The sequence below is a fragment of the Tenrec ecaudatus genome, chromosome 4 (assembly GCF_050624435.1).
Source record: "Tenrec ecaudatus isolate mTenEca1 chromosome 4, mTenEca1.hap1, whole genome shotgun sequence".
NCBI classification, from domain to species: domain Eukaryota; kingdom Metazoa; phylum Chordata; class Mammalia; order Afrosoricida; family Tenrecidae; genus Tenrec; species Tenrec ecaudatus.
In genome coordinates this window covers 80,078,588-80,099,821 of record NC_134533.1, presented here as the reverse complement: position 1 = coordinate 80,099,821, position 21,234 = coordinate 80,078,588, and the positions used below count along the sequence as shown (strand labels likewise).

Here is a 21,234-nt window from a genome sequence, read left to right as displayed (position 1 = left end):
CCAAGACCCCAACTCTTTCTGGGACTGGAAAGACTCCCTTTTCTCTACAGTAAGTGCTCATTTCAAATATTACACAAACAAAGAGGTCAATGGAAGCTGGCACTGGCAGATGCGAAGGTATAAAATAAGCAGAGTTTGATAGCAGGTATCATGTTCACAAATGGTATCTTATTTAATTCTCAAAGTAGCCTCAGGACTGAACTCAATAAGCAATATGCTGAATATTTTTAATGGAATGACAGAATCAAACAGAGTTTGTCACATAAGTATGTGTTCAATAAAATTTATTGGTTCAAGGAGCAGTAGTTGAAAGTAAAGTCTGGTCAGCCACAAACCTGTACAGGATTCTGGTCCTGATGGTATGGCCAGCCAGTCATACAGAGGTGATGGCAAGAGGTTTAGTAATTGTGTTCAGGTGACTTTTTGTGAAAACAATTCCGGAGACCAAGTATGACTAGTTTCAGGCACTGAAGAAAGTCGGTTTTCAGAGAATGGGAGGCAACTCTTGACTTTTGAACAACTGGGTGACTCTCTTGAAGTCCAGCCTGAATGTTTACAGGCATAATTAGGAGTTTTCGGTTTTGTAACTATTGGAAGTTTATTCTTTAACTCTTTAATGAAACATTTCTCTGTTCTCTGTTGAACAGGTTTTAGCCTCTTTCTTGGTAACTCTTTTTGATAAGGGGAAATACAGGTGGTTAGGCCCTTTCTTAGACTCACGCTTTGGAATCGAAGCTTATCTGAAAGAAATTCTTTTCTTGTGGTAGGGGGCACCCAGTCACTGTGGCCAGGCTCAAAGCAGAATCGAAGCTTATCTGAAAGAAATTCTTTTCTTGCGGTAGGGGGCACCCAGTCACTGTCTCCAGGCTCGAAGCAGCCAGCAACAGCAGGGCTGTCGTGGAGACACACCAGTGTAGTACCCTGTCCCACAGGGGTTTGGGATATCTGGAGCTTTGTGTTTTTATTTTTTGGACCATTTGGAGTACCTGGCTGTGTGTCAATTTCAGAAGAAATCCTTCTTTTTTTATAATTAGCATCCATATCTGAATAAAAGGCAGGTAGTCTTTCGAAAGCTCTTTTTACTTCATGAATTCTTGTTTGGTGGACTCTTGAAATGGGAGTGGATTGTGAATATGGAACAAAGTCTTGGCTATCTTCAAATTCATATTCTGAATCTGACAGAAAGTGAGGTGGTGAGTGTGTTCTTGAGGCCACAGCCAAGATGTTTTGTGTGGCTAATTTTTGTGACTGGCTTGAGCTCTTAGAAAGTGATCTTAGTGAAAAACACGACTCTGCACGATGACTTTCTTTCAAAGACTGTTCCCACAGTGAACCAATATCCGGTGATCTTTTGGTAATCGGGGTCGCAATTTCCATTTCTTTAGCACTAACATCAAAGAGATCAGCAGACGCATTGTAGCTATGTCCAAGGTGACAAGAGTAACTCTGTGTTAAGTTACAGAAAGGTCCATGAGGCAGTTCTTTCAGTGTGTTTGGACTTGCACTGCTGCAAGCAGGCTCTACAGGATATATGAGTTGCCTGCAAATTGTAAGACTGTCATCTTCGTTCTCTGGCCACCTATAATACTTCTTCTTTTCCAAGTTGCACAGATCAGAAACAGCATACTTCCAAGAACACAAAGAGGCCAACTTCTCTCTCCTTTCGGCAAGTGAGTTTTCTCCATTAGTATATTTGACATTGAGAAAAGAAAGGCCACTCTCTGAGGCACTGGGCTTGGGTGAAATGCTAGTTTTCTTAGGAATGGTTGTTTCAGACGCTATTGAAGATGAAAATATAACTGATAGATAAGCATTCGGTAGAAAATAATCAGAACTCTCTCTTCTATTAGCACTTACAGAGACAGTCTCTGTGTGATCTGGTTGTGATTTCTTTTGAACACCAGGACCTGGATTTGCTTCACACTTGGAACGGAAGCTGTCCTCGCTAGAGTTTGCTTTGGCCGTTGTTTGAGGTGATCTTAAAGCTGTAGGTGGTGAAGGCAGGGCTCCAGCAGTTCTCTGGGGAGTCACAGATAACCTGATGTGGCCTGTACGCAATTCATCATGGCCATTATCTATATAGTTCCTACTACTGGTATTTATTGGAGTTTTAGTAATATCACTTTCAATAACTGCCAGAAACTTGTCCAGGCTTTCAGAGAACGGCAGCTCATCCCACACCTCACGGCCCCAATCCTGGGAAACACCAGCTATCTCTTCTCGTCTGCGTGGTGGTGACGCACACGCAGTGCTCTCTTGGAGACCCCAAGGGATATCTGCATCATCATGCTGGTGACCTGCTGTTAGCTCAGGCTGGTAATGCTTATTTTTAATTTCCACTGCGCTGTGGGGGGATTCTGTATTGCTCTGCTCAAGGAGCTCTTGCATTTTCATAGGGAACAAATTAGAGTCAGTAACTCCAATTTCATGATGATTGCTATAAACTGCATCACCATGATTAGCTTGTAAGCCAAGTTCGTCACCTGGCTTTTCTGCGTTATTCTTTTTTTCTACACATGAACCACGGCTCCGTGAATGCTGAAGGGCATCCTGGTCGCCGTTGGAACCAGGAACCTCTGCAAAGGAGATACACTTTCTGTTCTGGGGAAGACCAATGGCCGTGCGTTGTTCTGAAGCTGAAAAACCCTCATCATCTGTCAGGTGTGACACGCTGGAAGTGAGTTCGAGAGATGGCTGCCAGAATTTCAGACAGGCATCCCTGCCACAGGGCTCGAGAAACGAGGAGCTGCGGTCAGAACCACACATGCTGCTGAGGGCACTCTCCGAGAGACCTGAAGCAGGCACGCAGCTGTTTGCCTGGGTGCCATGGGGAAGCCTCCGTAAGTTGGAAGGCTGCAGGAGCTGATGGAAGTAGTCAAGGACAGTGAAGCCTGCAACACTTGGGTCTGGCAGAACAATCTGGGAAGCTACTAGTGCTTGAACTTGTCTTTTGTGGGCAGGTATGAATTTCCTGGAATCCAAATGTTGGTTTTTGAAATTCTGTGCAAAAAATACATACATATACATGAGAACAATTTTTTTTTCTTTGCTCCAATGTGAAATAACAATGTTAAGGTTAAAGCAGATCAACTCTAATCTTCCACCTTTCACCCTCCCTGGTTTTACTTCCTTTAGCATTAGAGGCGAGGAAATCTGCTGACCTGATGGTTATGACCAGCTTCTAACCTACAAGTTGGTAGTTTAAACTCACCTAGTGTCGGAAAGGGGTGGTGACGTGCTGTCATAAAGATCACATCCTAGAAAACCCTATGGGCGCTTCTATTCTGTCACATGAGGTCAGGTTAAGCTAAATTGACCTGTGGGCATCTGACACACTAGAGGGAGAACAGCAGGAGTAAGAGCACGTAAGAGACAAGCTTCAAACCCTGGTTCCAGCATTGACTAGGGATGAGTCTTTAGACAAGTCCCCAAATCTCTCTGAGTTGTAGTTTCCCCATGTTTAAAATAAAAATGCCTTAGTTTTCTTATTGTTAAGTAAAGATAAAAATGCAGGATTCTTGTATCAGTAATCACATAGGGAAAGTGAGCTGCGGGTCAAGTGCTGTGTTGCTAACTGAAAGGTCAGCGGTTTGAACCCACCAGCTGCTCTACAGGAGAACAACAAAGTCGTCGGCATCCACCAAGATGCACAGCCTAAAAACTGAGGGGCTGACACCAAGGGCTCACGTAGAAAGCACATGTTTTGAGAATGATGATGGCAACAAGTGTACAAATGTGCTCGAACAATGGATGGATGGATGTCTGGATTGTGATGAGAGTTGTAGGAGCCCCCAATAAAATGATTGAAAAACAAACAAACAAACAAAGATGTACAGCCTTAAGACGTTATGGGGCAGAGCTACTCTTTCCTATAGGGTCCCTATGAGTTACAACCAACTCCATGGCAAGGGCTGGGGCTCGTTCTATTTCCTGCTAGCTTCCAGAAACGTCTGCGTTTTAGGGAATGTCTTTCCTTGCTGTTTTCAGAGAAGCTGCAAAGATTTTAACAAAACAAGGTTTGAAGCTCTCTGTTCCACTGTCTTTTTTCCTTCTCTCTCTGTTCAGACCAACTCCCAAAGGTTCATGTAGCTTTGCGGAATCGTTTATGGATAACTTTTGTGCCTGCTCGCACACATCTGCATTACTTTATTTCTCCCAGGGACGCTTTGACCACAAAGAACCTGATAACACATTCTCCAGGCTTTACAAAACATGCCTTATGACATCTACTGTAAATAATGAACCAGCTTTTTCCCTGTGTATCTCTAAGAGTAGTATTAGATGTGTACCATTTCTTGGAAGAATTGAGAAAAATAGTCCCTAACATAATTTTCTGTGTGGATTAGTTTTCTTGCAGAACCTAAGGTAACAGAAGCTGATATGATTGAATCCTTCTAATCTGGTTTCACTCGAGTGATGGGCAGGGGTAATTCTTCCCTCTTATAAGAAGGAAGCTGCCAGAACTCTAGAAGTGGTTTGAGTAAAGTATGTGATATCACTTCTCTTAACGTGCAACCCGACAATCACTTCTGTAACTTTTAAAATATGTACACAGACCTAGAGTCAGAGCCCTGTTCAGAAAAAAAGCAGAAGCCCTGGCTTTTCCCACTTACTAGCTGTGTGACCCAAGACACGCAATCTAGCCTTTCTGAATGTGTTTTCTCATTGGCAGAGTAATAATACTATGTTCTGAAAATGCTTGAGTCAGTCGTAAGCTTTTCTCCCCAAAAGAACTGAGCCCCAAGATTCAAAGAAATATCACAAAGTCTAATGGATATAGGTCTTCACTCAGAATGATAGTTAAAACCCCATTTTCTTCAAGTCAAATATGAAAAGACCAAAAGATAACATATCTTATTTGTTTCCTAGGCACAATGACTAGACCACAATAGGTGTTTAATAAGTATTTGACAAAAAACCCAAAACATGATGAATCCTTTAAGGTTACTAGTCTTTTGACAGCTTAAGTGACTTGTATAATCAAGACTATCCTTCTGTGAAAGGAAACAGAGGGACAAGATGAGAAGCAAAGATAAGGATAGAAGCAGAGGCATATACATGTTAATACATTAATTCATAACAATAGAGGTACTGGTCCATTCACATATATTTATATGGCAATACATTGAGGTGTGGATGGACTCTGGGTCTCTGCTCATGCCCTCCCTTAATACAAGAACATCTTGTTCTAACAACCTGGCATTCTGTGATGCTCACCCTCCCGGCACAATCACTGAAGATAAAATGGGTACATAAGTAAATGCGGTGAAGAAAGTGATGGTGCCCGGCTATCAAAAGATATAGCGTCTGGGGTCTTAAATGTTGGAGGTTAAACAACCATCCATCTAGCAGAGAAGCAACAAGCCTACATGGAAGAAGGACACCAGTCTGTGCAATCATGAGTGCTGCTGGATCAGGTAATAGGCATCAAACAGATATCCATATTGTTGAGAACAAGGGAGGTTGGAGTAGAGACCCAAAGCCCACCCGTAAACAATGAGACATCCCCTCACAGAAGGATCTCAGGGAAGGGATGAGTCAACCAGGGCGCAGTAAAGCACAATGAAATACACAATACTCCTCTGGCTCCTTGAGGCTTTCTAACCACCCCCACTATCATGACCCCGGAGCATATGCACAGATACAGATTAGACACAAGAGCTCACGACACATGGAATCTAGGAACAGTGATATCAGAAAAGCAAGGGGAAAGCAGGGATAGGAGGAAGGGGGAACTGATCGTGATGATCGACATATGACACCCCCTCCCCCCAGGGGACAAATAACAGAAATCATGGAGGAAGGGAGATAGTGGTCAGTGTAAGATAGGAAAATAATAATTTATAATTTATCAAGGGGCCACAATGGGGAGGGAGTGATGGGGAGGGGGAAGAGGAGCTGACATCAAGGGCTGAATAGAAAATAAATGTCTAGAAAATAATTATGGCAACATATGTACAAATGTGCTTGATACAATTGATGTATGGATTGTTACAAGAGCTGTAAGAGCCCTCAATAAAATGTTAAAAAACAATAAGGCTCCTTTTTACCAAAAAATCTTCACTGTCATGGAGTTGAGGTTGACTCACAGCGACCCTATTCTTAAAGTTTTTTTTAACCAATACCCACATTGTTTTCAATGTTAGTTTTCTTCTTTTTATAGATACAAGAACTGAAAAACTGCAGAGTTGTGGGAAATCTTTCTACAAAGTTGGAGCAAAATTTGAGGGGTAAAATACTGACCTACTCTAAAAAGAAAACATTTAGCAGGTTTGAATTTATAATAAATTCATTACCCGAAGTCGGCTCTTCTAACTTTTAAAAGGGGAAGTAAACACATATGTGTTTGAGCAGCTCAGAGATATACTATTTTTAAACAGTATAAAGCGTTTCTTATACCTCCGCACTTTATCACCCATAAGACCGCTTTAGAAAATTCAAATTGCTCCATCCCAACGGAAGTCTTAACAGAAAATGAAAAAGAAAGCTGGTCTCAATTACCGTCACTCCAAAAATAAAGCTTTGTCCGAGAAAACAAGTTTCAACTGCTTTAGTTAACAGGTTCTGAGCTGTATCACTGTCCAATGTTTCTGGAATTTTATTAGGATCTTCAATGTACCTTGGTTGGAAACAAAATAGAAGTAAAATAACTTCTGTCATGCAAATATTCTGATAGCTTTTTTTGCCTCAATACACCTTAGCCACTTGAATGCTAATCTCAGTTTGGATTAACCTTTAACTTGAAATGATTTTACTTCCCTTTTCTGTATTTCTCTAATTAGAATTAGAATTTATAATTTAAACCAGTGTTTTCTTTACAGTTTAGCTGGCTGGAATAAATGAAATCTGACTACACATCATCACAATATGGAGTCAGGAAATAAAAATTGATCACTCACTTGATTGCCTTTTAAAAAACTAGTGCTTCTCTAAGGTCAATTGAACATCTTTTTAATGAAACACGTAGTACCTTAAAACCACTCATCTTCAAATTCTGTCACTGCCATACGAGAGAAGTAGCTTGGGGAAAACGTGCTTTAAATAGTCCTACCTGTGCAAACCAGTGGCAGTAACACCAAAAAACGCATCTAAACAGCTTCCAAACACAGTGATGCTAAGTAGTCTGTTTGACTCAGTAACTTTTAAGGCAAGTTTATATCTATAATTAGTATTTCCAGCTTCCCCAGTAGAGCCACACTTTGGACAATTAGATCTGGAAAATGAAAGAAAAACAACACAGAGATGTTTAGCAATAATGGTTCATATAACGAAAAACAAATGCAAATAAGCAAAATAAAAATTAAAGTAACTTTTCATACAAAGGTATATGTATACTTAGTTCCTTAAATGATTTCAGGTCAGCATCTTCTTTTTTTATTAAATACTTTTATTGGGTCTCTTACATCTCTTATCACAATCCATACATCCATCCATTGTGTCAAACACATTTGTTGCCATCATCATTTTCAAAACATTTTCTTCCTACCTGAGCCCTTGATATCAGCTCATTTTCTCCCTCCCTCTCCATGCTGAGAATTTATCAGATTATAAAAACTAGATGTGAAAATCATGTAAATTTAACGTGTTTTTAAGGCATGAATTGACAATGGCCAAGGGTTGGCTTGCTAATCAAAGAGCACCGGACAACTGTACTTTCACCATCCTGCACTGGCTTTGAGGCCTTGGGATAGTTCCGTAATTGTTTAAGCCTTGATTTCCTCATCTGCAAAATCCATGGTTGGAGAAGGATAAAATGAGGTAAATAATGGATTTAGTGAAGATTTTGCCAAACTGATGTGAGCCTGTTTCCCTCTCATAATTATATTAAATAGCATAATTATTGTCACTTCTACTCAATGTTTTTTCCTAGCTGTTTGCATTGTCTTATCACAGTTGATATTCATTTTTCATGGTTTTAGTTCAGCAAATAGCTCTATTATAACATCTTTTGTTAATGAATAATACGGAAACAGGTTGCTAATGATCTGGCTTCATAAGACTGGCAGAATGCAAATAGAAAGTGTTAAAACTTTGATTGCTGCCACATAGTCACTAGGGGGAGCCCAAACCTCACAGCATCAAGGTGCCCGCCTATCTTAAAACAAAGGTCAGGCTGGTTTCTTATGTGAGATGCTGCTCAATCATCGGGATTCGAGCTCTGCTCATGTACTTTTGTCACACTGCACTTAAAAGAGCGTATGTTTTATGCAAATCTGATGGAGTTTATATCGGAGTTTGGTCATAGGATAAAGTGAGGCAACTGACTCACTTCCACAACCAACCCCCCTGCACTAGAGGAATAAAAACTCATTAGTTCCAGGCTCTAGGGAAAGCTGATAAAACGCTTACCTATACATCAGAACTCCCTTAAAGGCTTCACATTAGGGCTTAATGTAACATTTTCTGGCAAATCTTAGATTAACTTACACGCATCTAGTCTTTCGCACACATTCTTTCATTCTTATGCCTCCTGTAACTCTTCTGATAGGAAGCACGGAAGCTAATACAATTATTGGAAAAGTGGAGTGGGTTTTTGCTCAAGGTAAAAAAGCGAGGGAAGTTATGGCTCAAATTCAAGGAATTACACTTATAGCCTAGTTATTGGCTGCCTGACTTCTTACAATAACTGGAGGGACATGGAAAGTAACGAACCATCTTGCAAATAAACAGAATCAATGATAAAACCACTTCTGTCAAGTCAATTATGACCCACAGAAGCCCCATATGGCAGGCTGGAAGTACTCTGTATGTTTCTATAGAAGATCTACTTCTGAAGATCACCAATTGAAACCCCAAGGGAGCCCAGTTCTCATTTGCCAAAGTTTAGAGGCTGGCATGAGTTAGAATCTACTCAACAGCAATTGGTAGCTAGACAGAAGTTAACTTTCTTTTCTGAAGTTATACAACTTCAGGGCCGATATACAACCTTGTTAGGGCTCTGAAACTTGATATATTCCCACTATATTTTAAGAGTAGATCCTGCTCAAAGGCAAATATGTTTTAGTTTTTTTCCAGTGATAAGCAGGAACCTAAAAATGATCATAAGTCCAGACTTAAGACAATCATACTGTCATTTATTCTCTCAGTCAACAAACTTTTGTTGAACATTTTCTGTGAAGTAGTCTACAGGTTGGACCCAAAGATTCTCAAACTTATTTGGCCCTCTGCCCTCTTTTCAGAAAAATTACTCCGTGTCCCCGGGCAATTAACATTTCCGGTCCTATAGCCCACAATATAGGATAAAGTGTCCGGACTTGCGTTTGCAGCAACCCTGGATCATTCGAGAGCCCCAGGGGGTGGGGTGGGGTGGGTTGACCTGCTTTTGGAAACCCTGGGCTAGATGTTGAGGATTTCACGATGAACACAAACAGGAACTTACCCTCAGTTTACCTGCGAAGGCTCACTTAACAGTGGTAACTGCTAGGATGACTCACAGCCTCCATGTGGTTTAGAACAGACACGCTCTCCCTACGTAATGCTAACTAAAAGACTAAGAAGATTTGCTGGCTGAATCTCAGCACACACTTCGTACACCATCATGAACTCGTGCTAATAATGAGCTCCCTCATGCGAATGATGTCTCTGTATTTGTCTTGTCTTTGTTCTAAGACTTAACAAATGTTTCCCTTGAACTATTAATCTTTTTTGGTTTTGTTTAAAGAACTCTGATCTGAACTTCTGACTTCTACTCCAAGAAGATGGAGGATCTAGGCTCCCCAGGTACATCTGGCCTGCATCTCAGCACCACAGCAAAGTACAAACCGAATGACTCAGAGATCACTACAGTCCTTGCTCTCAAGATGTTCATTTTGCTTTTTAAGAACCTGGAGATCATAAAAAACAAACACTCCTTCTTTAGTTCCAGGGGTATCCCAGAGAGGGGGTATGTGCTGCTGTAGTGAGCATGATATCCCAGGAATGCGCTACACTTTGTAAGAATGGCATGCATTCTCTAATAAGCTATTTTTTTTTCACCAACGTAGGTAGTTAGCAAAGAAGTTACTCAAAACAGACCTCTACAACAGAGGAATGTCAGCTGAATCTATTGTAGTACAACAGAAGAATCCAACTCCAAGAGAATTTTATGTCTAGTCTAAGTGCTTTTGAGTCCTAGGAAATCTACAGCATACTTTATACTTCCTCTTCCATGTTTGTAGGCTTTTACACTTGTACCTTTTGGAGACCACGGTGATCCGAGAGAGGCACTTTTGACATGATGGATATATAAAACTTGAATTCTGGAGGGCAAGTACAGAAGCAAGAAGAAATTTTCTTTTCCCATTCATGTGTTCACACTATGTCCTACAAAACAAGATAGCCATTAGGATGAATGACAAAACTTTAATTGTATGTGCACATTCATTTCTTAGGGAAATCAGTGAATCTCCACTGCATAGCCAGATTTGTTTTGCTTTACTTTCAAAGTGCAGTTAGGAACTATCAATTTTCCTTTCCTGTTTAATTGAAAGCATTAATAAAAAAAGAAAAGAGTGGCTCAAGTAAATACTCTATCTCACCAAATCTTGTTTTGAACATTAATAAGAAGAAAGTTACATGAGTTTACATTCATTTTTAAAAGAACCTAAACTGGTAAAAAAAAAAGGTTCGGATCAACTAAAAACTGCCTTTCTAGTTCCTAGTGTGCACAGTTTTACACAACTTGGAGCGAAAGAAGGTAATTCTGGAAAGAAGGGTGTTGGGTAGGGACCTTGTGAACACAGGGACGCCAAGGAGGTCTGAGGTGGTCCTCTCCAGGCTGTTTTCAGAGTGGGTTTACGGTGAGCAGAAACGACCATCCTTGAAGTTCTGAAATAGAAGTTTACATAGGACCAACACACTACAGACATTCAGCAAAACATATTTTTTACAGTTATCAAATTTAGATGTTAGGACGTGGATGAACATAACTGGGACTGGGATGCTCTGCTCATGTGTGGGACACAAATAAAAATAAGGAACTTCTGTCTAATTGGGCAGGCAACTCACCAACGCATAAAAAAACTAAGTGAGCAGAAAATCTTTGTGATTAGTTTCTAAATTAACTGTGTGTGCATTAATTGCTATCGATTTAAAGGAAAGCTGGCTAAATTGTCTTAATAATTAAGGTTTTACTACCCCCTAATGGATCAAACAAGCATGTCTAAAAAGCTGTTTAACTTCCTGGTGTATTAGAAATGAAATGAACAAGGCCAATAAACGATTGTCACTATATGTGTTGGAACCACTGTGTAATAACAGCCTTTTGCTGTCATTGTAGCATTTCCTTCATACTTGTCACCCAATTGGTTCTGTCTTCCTTTCTTTACTGCCTGACTCATAATACGCTGAATTCATGTTGGACGAAAATCTGAAAGAAGAGCCAGGAAGGAGTAGCACATATTAAGGTTATGAGATATAAGACTTATGAACAATTTCATATGTGGCATCTCTTGGAATTTTCCTAATTCTTTACTTTACTGGGAAGGATAACACACTTCTTTTAGTTTCCATCACAGAAAGCTAGATTCCAACTCAACAAGCTCATTAGTTATTTACAATAAATAACAAACTGATTCATTAGTTATTTTGCTGTATAGCTGCTTAGCACCAGGTGTTGGATATAGAAGGGCAAACAAAGGTCCTATCTAGTTACTGGATATTTTTTCCCCATGGAGGCAGATAATAAACAGGTAACCACACAAAACATGTAAATGCAACTGTGGTGAATTCTATAGGGGAAAGTTATCAGAATAAACAACAAGAGAATGTAACAAGGAATGACTGACTGAGTTTTGCCTTCGAGTGGGATTTAGGAGGAAGTGTAAGGTAGTTAGAAATAGAATCTATTTTTAAGTGCATTTTCTTTGAATGGTGAGGTTAAAAGTGATTTTCCACACATATAAAACATATTCTAAAGTACTGCTTTCATAATTCTAAAAATCAATAAATGTGGTGAAAATACTCAGAAGGTAAATCAGTAATAATGTACAAAGAGAATCTAGGTTCCTTTCCATTTCTCATACATATATAAATAAGGACATTAGAGGTGGAAAGCATTTGAGGAAAAGTCTTAGGTGTTGGCAGGTTGGTTGACCAGAGCGTACGGCCTCAGTGGCATTTGTTTGGAAAGCCGAGAGATTACCCAGGTTATTAAAATAAGTTCTGTGTAGGTGGACATATTGAAGTGCCAAAGTTTTACATTATTATGCAACACTCTTCCAAACAACAAGAAAATACCCACTGCCACTGAGTCGATTTCAACTCACTTATAGGGCAGGGAAGACCTGCCCCTCTGGGTTTCCAAGAGTGGAACTCTTTACAGTAGTAGAAAGCCCCATCTCTCCCCTTCGCAGCTCGGTGAGGTGGACTACTCGACAGACACAGCAATAAACTGTGAAATGGTTTTTCCAACTCAAAGGCATCTCAAGTTTTAATAGGCAATAAAACCTACTAAATAAAGGTTCTTTTTTTAAAAAACAATTTATTAGGGGCTCATACAACTCTTATCACAGTTCATACATATACATACATCAATTGTATAAAGCACATCCATACATTCCCTGCCCCAATCATTCGCAAAGCATTTGCTCTCCACTTAAGCCCTTTGCATCAGGTCCTCTTTTTTTTTTCCCCTCCCTCCCCTCTCCCCCCTCCCTCATGTGCCCTTGGTAATTTATACATCATTATTTTGTCATATCTTGTCCTATCCGGAGTCTCCCTTCCCCCCCTTCTCTGCTGTCCCTCTCCCAGGGAAGAGGTCACATGTGGATCCTTGTAATCAGTTCCCCCTTTCCAACCCACTCACCCTCCACTCTCCCAGCATCGCCCCTCACACCCTTGGTCCTGAAGGTATCATCCACCCTGGATAAATATAGGTTCTTAATTCAGTTTTCTCCATCTCAATAAGTGATCCTACAGTGCAGCCAGTAAATCAAGCCAGATATTTAGGAATCATCCTTCCTTCTTTCCTTTCCCTCTCATCTCACATCACACCCACTGGCAAGTCTATTTCTCTACCTAGCAACCATCAGTCACTTGTCACCACCCTCCATATATTTTGCAGGAACCTTAATTCAGATCGCCATCATTTTTTTCAGCTTAGGATGCTGAACTAGCCTCGCAACTGAATATCTCATCTATCTCTTCAGAATTCTCTCATACAATTGCCCTCTGAGTTTGCTACATCCCTGGTCTTAGGTTCATGAACACTAAGATGCCCAGCTTGTACAACTGTTTTCAAAGGCCTTTGCACATTCTATTCACTTTTTAAAAAAAGTTTTATTAGCACTTCATCCACATGTCACACAATTCAACCACATGAAGAAGAGTTGTACAATTGTCACCATATTCAATTCTAGAACACTTTCCTCTACCTTGTAGTCATTGCTATTCATGTAACTTTTTTCTATTTGTGGCAAGAATATACACAACAGAACATTTACCAATTGCACAACTTTTACAATTATACTCTTTATCGTGTTACCCAACCATTATTGATATCCATTTTCAAATGATTCTACCACCATTGACATAAACTCAACGCCCCTATGCAACACCTCTTTCCCTTCTCCAAGGTAACCATGGGTGAAGTTTTATTCACTGTTTGGAATGTTTTTTTCTTCTCTTGAATAGCTGGATCGTTCTCATATTTAAATGTCAGTTCCTCCACAAGAGGTCTTACCAACACCAACCTAACTCGAGTAAATTCCCCATTAGGTTATTGTCATTCTAAATCCATAACAGTTAAGTTCCTTTAGGGTAGGAATTTATTTCTCTTGTGTACCACTGTATGCCCACGATACGCAGCTTCTGGCACAGAGGAGGCAGGTACTTAAAACGACCTGGAGAAAGAATAAATATGTCCTGGCGCTTTGCAACACAGCCTTCCAGGATCAGGAAAGGAGTCTTCACTGGTAAAGCTTTGTAAACAAACTTAAGGTAAAGAATTGTTGGTAGGGGGTGGGGCACGGGAGGGGCTAAAAAGACAATCTGAAGAAGAAAAAAAAAAAGACAATGTGCATGGCTGCAGCCAAGGGCCAGACGCCATAGGCTGTCGTCGAAGGCGTTTGGCCTCAACCTGGAGCGTAAACCCGAGTGCCAGAAGGACAGGGGCGTGTCTTAGTGAGATCTGCACTTTTTCAGCCAAACAGCGTGGAGACTGGATTGGAAAGAACAAGACTGAAAGCCGGAAAACGAGCGCGGACGTTATTTGTCACTGCTGGTCAGCAAGCACGACGTTGAAGCTATGTTAGTGGCGACCAGTGTACGGACAAGAGATACACTTAACAGCAACAACAACAACAGCAACAAGAAGGCGGTCCTGGAAATTCGAATACTACAACGGCAGGGCCCCGAGTCTCATTCAAATCAACACTGGGGAAGTGGGGCAACTCTGGAATCCCCCGAAAACCGCTCCCAGCTCCTCACCTGGGGCAGTGGTACGGGACTCGGCCGAGGAGACGCTCATGTCTGCGCTGGGCACAAGTCAGCGTCCACAGCTGGTTGCCAGACGCCTTCCGCTCGAATCTCCCGCCGCCTTTCCGCCGGAAGTGACGTCGGGGCGGTGCCTCTTCAGAGCCAATCAGAAGGCCGGGCTCCACGGCTTGGGCGGGGCGGGTGTCAGCCCGAGACTCCCGCGGGCTCTGTGGAGAGAACCTCGTTAAGTGGGTGTGGCAGTAGATTGAGGCGTTCGTCCGGGTCAGAGCTCCGGTGCAGCCCGCGTTCGGGGGAAGCCCTAGCAGGGAGGGGCGCCCGGGGGCCCGGACGGCGCCATTGGAAAGGGGACCCGACTCTGACTGAACAGAGTTGGCCGAACCCTGACGACGGAAGAGGGCGCTGTCCGAGAGGGACCGCTCTGTCCTGGGCGGGTGGAGGAGGGAGCGGGGCCGGGCCTGGAACTTGCTACCCTGGAGCTTGAGGATGGCATGGGGGCCTCCGCAGGGTTCCGGGGCGACGTGGGCCGGGCGAGGTTTCCGGAGGGAGGGCTTGAGTGGGAGACCCCTGCTTTGGGGTGACTCCGGGCCGGGGTGCTACCGGAATGGTTAGGATGGCGTGGAGGTGGGATGGACGGAGCCGAGCCCGGGCCTTCCGACCCAGCAGCCCGCGGGGCTAGGCGCTTGTCCCTAGAGGCTAGTGCTTCTCAGAATGACCCGAGCAGGTCACCGCACCTCGCGTCGTCCCGACGTCCTCATCTAGAAGCGGGAACAACGAGCGGACGTGACCCACAGGGGGGCCGTGATGACCGCGTTAGATCCCGGGACTCCACGGCCTGCGGTGAACGACGAGTGAATTGTCACGGCAGCTTTTATATTATGAGATATGCGGGGGGCAGTGGGTGTGGCCCTAGAACTGAGGCGACTCGGGCAGGCCGGGTGGGCGCCGAGGGCGGTGAGGGATGGCCAGACGGAGTTCTGGCGTGGTGGGCTATATGGGTCAGGGTAGGTTATGGCGGTGAGGGAGGAGGTGGCTCTGGGGTGATAGAGCAGCCGACTGGCCAAGTGGCCGCTATGAAGCCGGGCTCCGAGACGAGGGTGGCAAGGCAGGAAGTGTAGAGCGGAGGCGGCGCCCGAAAGTCGGCGAAAGTCGGCGGTGCCCAGTGGCACCGAGACTTCGGGGTTCCGGGGGGAGGAGTCGGACGGCGGCCGGTAGGCGGGGCTCTGGGCAAGGCCAGGCTCAGGCCGCGCGTCTGCTCGCCCTCAGCCGCCGGCTCGCGGAGGCTGCCTGTTGCTGCCTTCCTGGGCCATGGGGCGCTTCTCTCTCCTGCTCCTGATTCTGCTCCTGCCCCTCCTGGCGACTGGGGCCTCTGTCCCGCCATCGCTGGCCATGCGGCACCTCAGCTCCCTGCACATGCCAGCCAGACACATAGCCCGTCTTACAGTGACCAGGGACTTCACCACTCACTACATCAGACAGAAGGTAAGAAGGCAGGCAGGGGTGGAGTAGGGGTTAGGGTGTGCGGTAACTTAGGTTTCCTTGCCCTGGATGAGTCACCCACACTCTTCATCTCGTGAAGAGTCCCAGCACCAACCTCGCTACTATTGTGCCGCCTGGCATCACAGCCCAGCTCTGAAATTACCCACCTCTTAACTCCTACCTTCACCCGCACCCAGAAATTCAGACTCCTTAATGCTAGGACCTGCCAGGACTTTGGCACCTAACTTGCAAAAGGAGAGCCCCAAGTGCTAGTGCTGTTTAAAATCTTTGCTCCCATTACCAATAAGGTAATATCAGTTATTGGCTTCAGACTCTCCATTCAGGGTCCTTTGTTGTTGACAGTCACTTCAACTCTCTTTGCTCCCGAAAGATACTGGAATCCAAATTCCTTTGCTACATCAAATGATTAAATGAAAACAGTGCCCCACCCCCACATTCCCAGGTAACAGTCATATTTTGTTTCAAGGCAGCCCTTAAGTGCAAATTGTAATAAGTTTAATGATTAGATAGTATTTAATATCTGCCAAACCTAAAATGCCAGCCTGTCGTCTCATGCTTACCACCAAGTCGATTTTGCTGCACTTTAATGAAGAGTAATCCACCTTCCTCATTCTCTAAACAACTGGAAATATGAAACCCATGCTTGTAAATGGTGTTTGGGGGAGTGGGGTGGGTGGGAGTGGGGCTGGCGGTGTCAGAGTATCTGTGGTTGGCCACATCACGTTGAGAAGCTTCAGGTAGCCTTACTGTTGTGCTTGGCTTCAAGATAGGGTATTTCCCAACAAGCTTGGATCTAAAATAGAAACTGCGAAATGACCGCATTCCATCCAGTTCTGCATTTCTGGAAGCATATTTCACTCCTAAATTTTACTTCTTTATTTGGAAAACATATAGAACAATATATACATCAAGTCAACAGTTTCTACATGTGTCTGAAGTGACTTTGGTTACATTCTTCGAATTGTGCTACCATACTCACCTTCCCTTTGAAAGTTGATCCTCAATTCACTGCCCCTTATGGATTAAGGAATGATTTTTAAAAAAATGTTTTGTTGTGGTTTGAGTGAGAGTCAACAGAGCAAATTAGTTATCTTTTCAACATTTTATATCTATTTCGTTCTGTGACATTGGTGGCATTCCCATCAGCCTCTTCTCACTTCCCTTGTGGGTTCCCTAGTGCCATTCATCTGTCTTTCCTGTCCCTTCCTGCCTTTGGAACTTTGGGCAAATGCTGTCTTGTTCTCAGAGGTGGGTGTGGGAAAAATGACTAGAAAGTAAAAATTGCATTTCGGCATTTCTTGAAAGACTAGAGTCCTGCTCGGGAGATGCCGTAGGCAGCAGGGTCTCTACAGGCTTACAGTCTTTGTAGGGCTGTTTTCTTAGTGTGTTTCTTGGGGTAACATTTCCGGTGTGAGCAGTTGATACAGTCATATGGCTTTTATGAACACTTTCCTGGTTCCTTTTTCCAGTGAATGTGCGCACAGTGTTGAGCCAAGTTTGAGTCTGAAAATTTATAAGCAGGGCTCCTGGAATACTTACCTATTTAGGCATGCACACAATGCCCTCGTTCTTATTTCAAATCCTGGGTTTGTACTGGAGTCACCATTGTAGGTCACTTAGCAGTCACAAGTGTCCTTGCTGTGCATCTCTTAAACCAGTTGAACCCGGTCTTTTAGGAGGAAGAGAAGGAGGAAGTTTGAGATCTGAAAGACAACTTTATGAGTTATTTTACAATGTCACATTGTCTGTTCTGCTCTGTTATGCTCCCCTCAAGGCATTGTTTCTGCAGCCTGTGGTTTCTCTGTACAGTGCCTGTTTCCTGGATTAATTTAATGTTTACAACCATTAGTTTCTTTGCATGCACACATGCATGCGCTTGCATGCGCATGCGCGTACACACACACACACACACACACACACACACACACCCTGACCCATCAAGTCAATTACGACTCAGAGCAACCCTGTAGGACAGGATAAAACTGCCCTTGTGGGTAGGTTTCAGAGACTGTCACTCTCTACTGGAGAGGAAAGCCTCCTCCCTCTTCCTCCTGCTCCTTTGTATACTGTATATTAGTTCCAATAGTCTCCACTGGATAGTTGTACTGAGGAGCACGTCCCTCCTTTGTCTTATCACTTTGTAAGCTCGCTTATTTTTTGGCTGAAAGTTCATCCTTTGGGCTGGGTTCAATTCCAGGCTTGAAGGGTGTAAGGGTTACAATTTCTGTCAGAGGAATAACTGGCCTTTTTATGATTTTGACCTAGATTAAAAAAAATTCCTCTGTTCAGGACCTTCTGTTGTGATCCTGATCAGAGGAGGTGGTACTGGTGGCTGGGCACCATTTAGATCGTCTGGTCTCATGGTAGTAGAGGCTTTGGTTTGTGTCCTTTAAGGAGCCATCTTTACACAGGCATTTGTAAGGAGCCAAACCCCAACAGATAGGTGCACACCATGATTATGGCAGCACTCTTCATAAGAGCGAGAAGATGGCAACACTGCCAGTGGCAGTCAGTGGAGGAATGGATACATGATCTGTGGTTCAGGTACACAACGTCATCCTACGCACCACTAAGGAATAATGATGAAACCGCCAAACACCTCATGACACGGACCTAGTATGCTGAGTGAAGTGAGTCCATCACATGAAGATATATTTTATACAACACTCACTGTTAGGAAAGAAAAACATTGTTAAAAAAGGTTCCCTTATCAAAAGAAATAGATGGTTACAGGGAAATGGGGTGGGAAGGAAAGGGAGTAAGGGGGAAACAAATTAAAAAAAATCATATTAGATACATATCCAAATGTCGGCAAGACATTGGGAGAAGCCGACTTTGAGGGAAAAACCCTCTTGTACTTTTTGTATACCCTCAACTGCTCCTTCACAAGAAGTCCATCTTGATAAATCACTTCAAAATATTTCCTGAGGGTGTGATAATAAAAATCAAAACTCCAAAAAAGATATTTGAATTAGAGCGCATGTGGAAGAGAAAGCACTTTAATCTTATCAGAGGCACTAGAAAACAGGTTTTTTTTTTTCCCCTTCAGGTGACTCACTTTTTCTTCCTGGCCACAATTTCTGTATGTAGGATCAGTGCGTTTCAGAAAACAAGGGTCCTTTGGGGATAATGAGTGGAGACCAACTTGAGGTACCCCATTCTTGCTGGCCCTTTCCAACCTGGGTATTCTGTTTCGGTCTGTTATATACATTAAAAAAACAAAACAATTTTCAGGGATTCATGACTCAAGTAAAATTGGAAAATGATTTTACCGAAGAAGCAGTAAAATTCCCTTGGGAATCATGACAAAGTACTGTGGTCGAAGGGGGTGAATGGTCCGTTAGTTAGTTCTTCATTTTTATCGCTTTCACCGTGGATTCTTTTCTTAGCCATTTCACTCCTTCGAAACACAGCTCAAGGCTGGGGTTTCTTTCTCTCCATTGTTGGTGATTTGCAAAATCTATCTTAATCAGCCATCTTTTATTCTTTTGTTTATATTTAGGACAAACATATTTTAGGGCACAAATTCTATGTGTGTTTTTATGGTCGTGGCAGTAATTTTCCTTTCATCAGTTCACATTGAGTTTTGAGAAAAATTGTCACATATGCTTATGGATATGTATAATAGTTACATGAGGAGGATTCAGAAATTTCTTTGAAAATGGAATTAAAAGATGTGAAGGTCCTTAATATTAATTCCCATTTTCTGCGCTATATAGATCATTAGTTGGGGCTAGCTTTGTAAACTCAACGGCATTTTTTGGGTTTTGTTTGATATTTAATTTTTTTTAATATTTAATTTTGATCAAGTTTTATAATGTTTTTTTTCTGCAGTTTGGTATCCAACTGACTGAGCTAGTCCTAGCCGTCCGCTTGTTCCCATGCGCTCCCTCGTGTCTTGGTAAAAAATACCAATAAGTGAAAAAGGCTTTTTTTGTTTAGAAGTCCTGCATAACTGATTGCTTGTAGGATAAAGGCCACATTCCTTGCTATCCATTGTTTCTCACCACGTGACCCGGCTGACCTTTCCAACTTCATATCTTGCAGTAGTTCCTCTGTACCTCTGTACAGATGCCCTTTTAGCAGCATGTCTCATGAACCCAAGTGCATTGTACTGTGTCACAGATTCCACCTGGAACTCTACTCCTCTTCCCTACTTGTTAAACCCATCCTTCTATGCCCAGTTCAAATGACACTTCTCTTGGGAAACTTTGACTTTGTTAGGAAAATCTTATTGGTCTTTTTCGATGTGGACTCTTATTGTTTATTGTGTGTCCTTCCAGCCACACAGCATGCACCAGTCCTGACCAGAACCTATAAAACTCGTAGTTTGTTGAGAGTAGATGACTTACTATCTTAAGCAAATCTAAACAAAGCTAAGACTTGTTAGGTGATGTCAAGTGGGTTCCACTCATAGGGACCCTGTGGACAACAGAATGGAATACTGCCAGGTCCTGCACCATCCTCTCAATTGTAGTTATACGTGAGCCCATTGCTGCAACCACTGTGTCAATCCATTTGGTCCAGGACAGGTTTTACTGTGGTCTTCCGTTTTACTAAGAATGATGTCCTTTTCCGTGGACTGATCTCTCCTGATGGTATGTATTCCCATAATATACGAGACCAAATCTCTCCATCTTCTCTCCAGCTCCTACCATTTAATTGCAACAAATACTTTGTTGTTTCTTTCCCTTTCATTCTTATTTTAACTCCTGTCAAGATTTTCAAATATTGTTGATTTGATAGGGATGTTTTATATGAAATAACTGAATTAGGAGGTGTCACAAAGGACAGCACATCACTTAGACACAGCAAGGCTGCTGCCAGTGTTGTAACAGGCTCCCTGGGTGCCCGCTCCCCTGTCAGGTGAGAAAGTCAGGCCTGAGAACATTTTACTTGTGATGTAGTGGGGAGGAAACATGGGTCCTTTCAGACCACCATTTTTCTCAGTGAAAAATGGGGAGCAATGTCTACCAAGGTTGTTGGAAGGGTTAAATATGGTACCATACGAAAGCACGTCCACAGGGCCTGAGACATGGCAGGAACTTATGGGAACAAATAAAGTAAATGCTAGTTTCTTCCTCATTGTGCCCTGAGTCTGTGTTCTTCACACAGTTTATACATTTCAGATCAATCCAGATACATTACAGTTGTGGTAATGCCTCTTCTAGAAGCCAATGATGAGCCACTGGTATCCAGCTATGCCCATTTCAGATTGTTTAATGCCGTAAAACTGCATCTTGGCCGTTATTGTAAAGTAAGCTCATGGCCACTGACTCCTGCCGGAGTCTTCCCACACTGTTTTTTGTGTCTACTGTGGGC

At 42.8% G+C, this 21,234-nt stretch overlaps 2 protein-coding genes across 3 annotated transcripts in view; one reads left to right on the top strand and one right to left on the bottom strand.

Moving 5' to 3' along the window:
* Window positions 1-269: 269 nt before the first annotated feature.
* On the bottom strand, window positions 270-15,510 carry DDIAS (DNA damage induced apoptosis suppressor). 2 transcript variants are annotated; one of them, XM_075546363.1, is made up of 7 exons: window positions 15,147-15,510; window positions 14,407-14,621; window positions 10,709-10,806; window positions 10,174-10,302; window positions 7,052-7,213; window positions 6,502-6,619; window positions 270-3,000 (listed from the first exon to the last, which is right to left on the bottom strand). In XM_075546363.1, exons 4-7 carry the CDS (start codon window positions 10,284-10,286, stop codon window positions 412-414), a joined length of 2,982 nt encoding a protein of 993 aa, XP_075402478.1. In that variant the 5' UTR covers window positions 10,287-10,302; window positions 10,709-10,806; window positions 14,407-14,621; window positions 15,147-15,510; the 3' UTR covers window positions 270-411. The 2 variants fall into 2 exon arrangements, with proteins under 2 accessions (XP_075402478.1, XP_075402477.1); XM_075546362.1 differs by lacking the exon at window positions 10,709-10,806 and having other exon boundaries at window positions 15,147-15,509.
* Window positions 15,202-21,234, top strand: part of PRCP (prolylcarboxypeptidase) — an 83,610-nt gene continuing 77,577 nt past the window's right edge. The window contains exons 1-2 of the mRNA XM_075546364.1: window positions 15,202-15,252; window positions 15,679-15,894. Of these exons, the coding sequence (XP_075402479.1) occupies window positions 15,217-15,252; window positions 15,679-15,894 (252 nt within the window). The 5' untranslated portion in view covers window positions 15,202-15,216. The remainder of the gene's footprint in view (window positions 15,253-15,678; window positions 15,895-21,234) is intronic.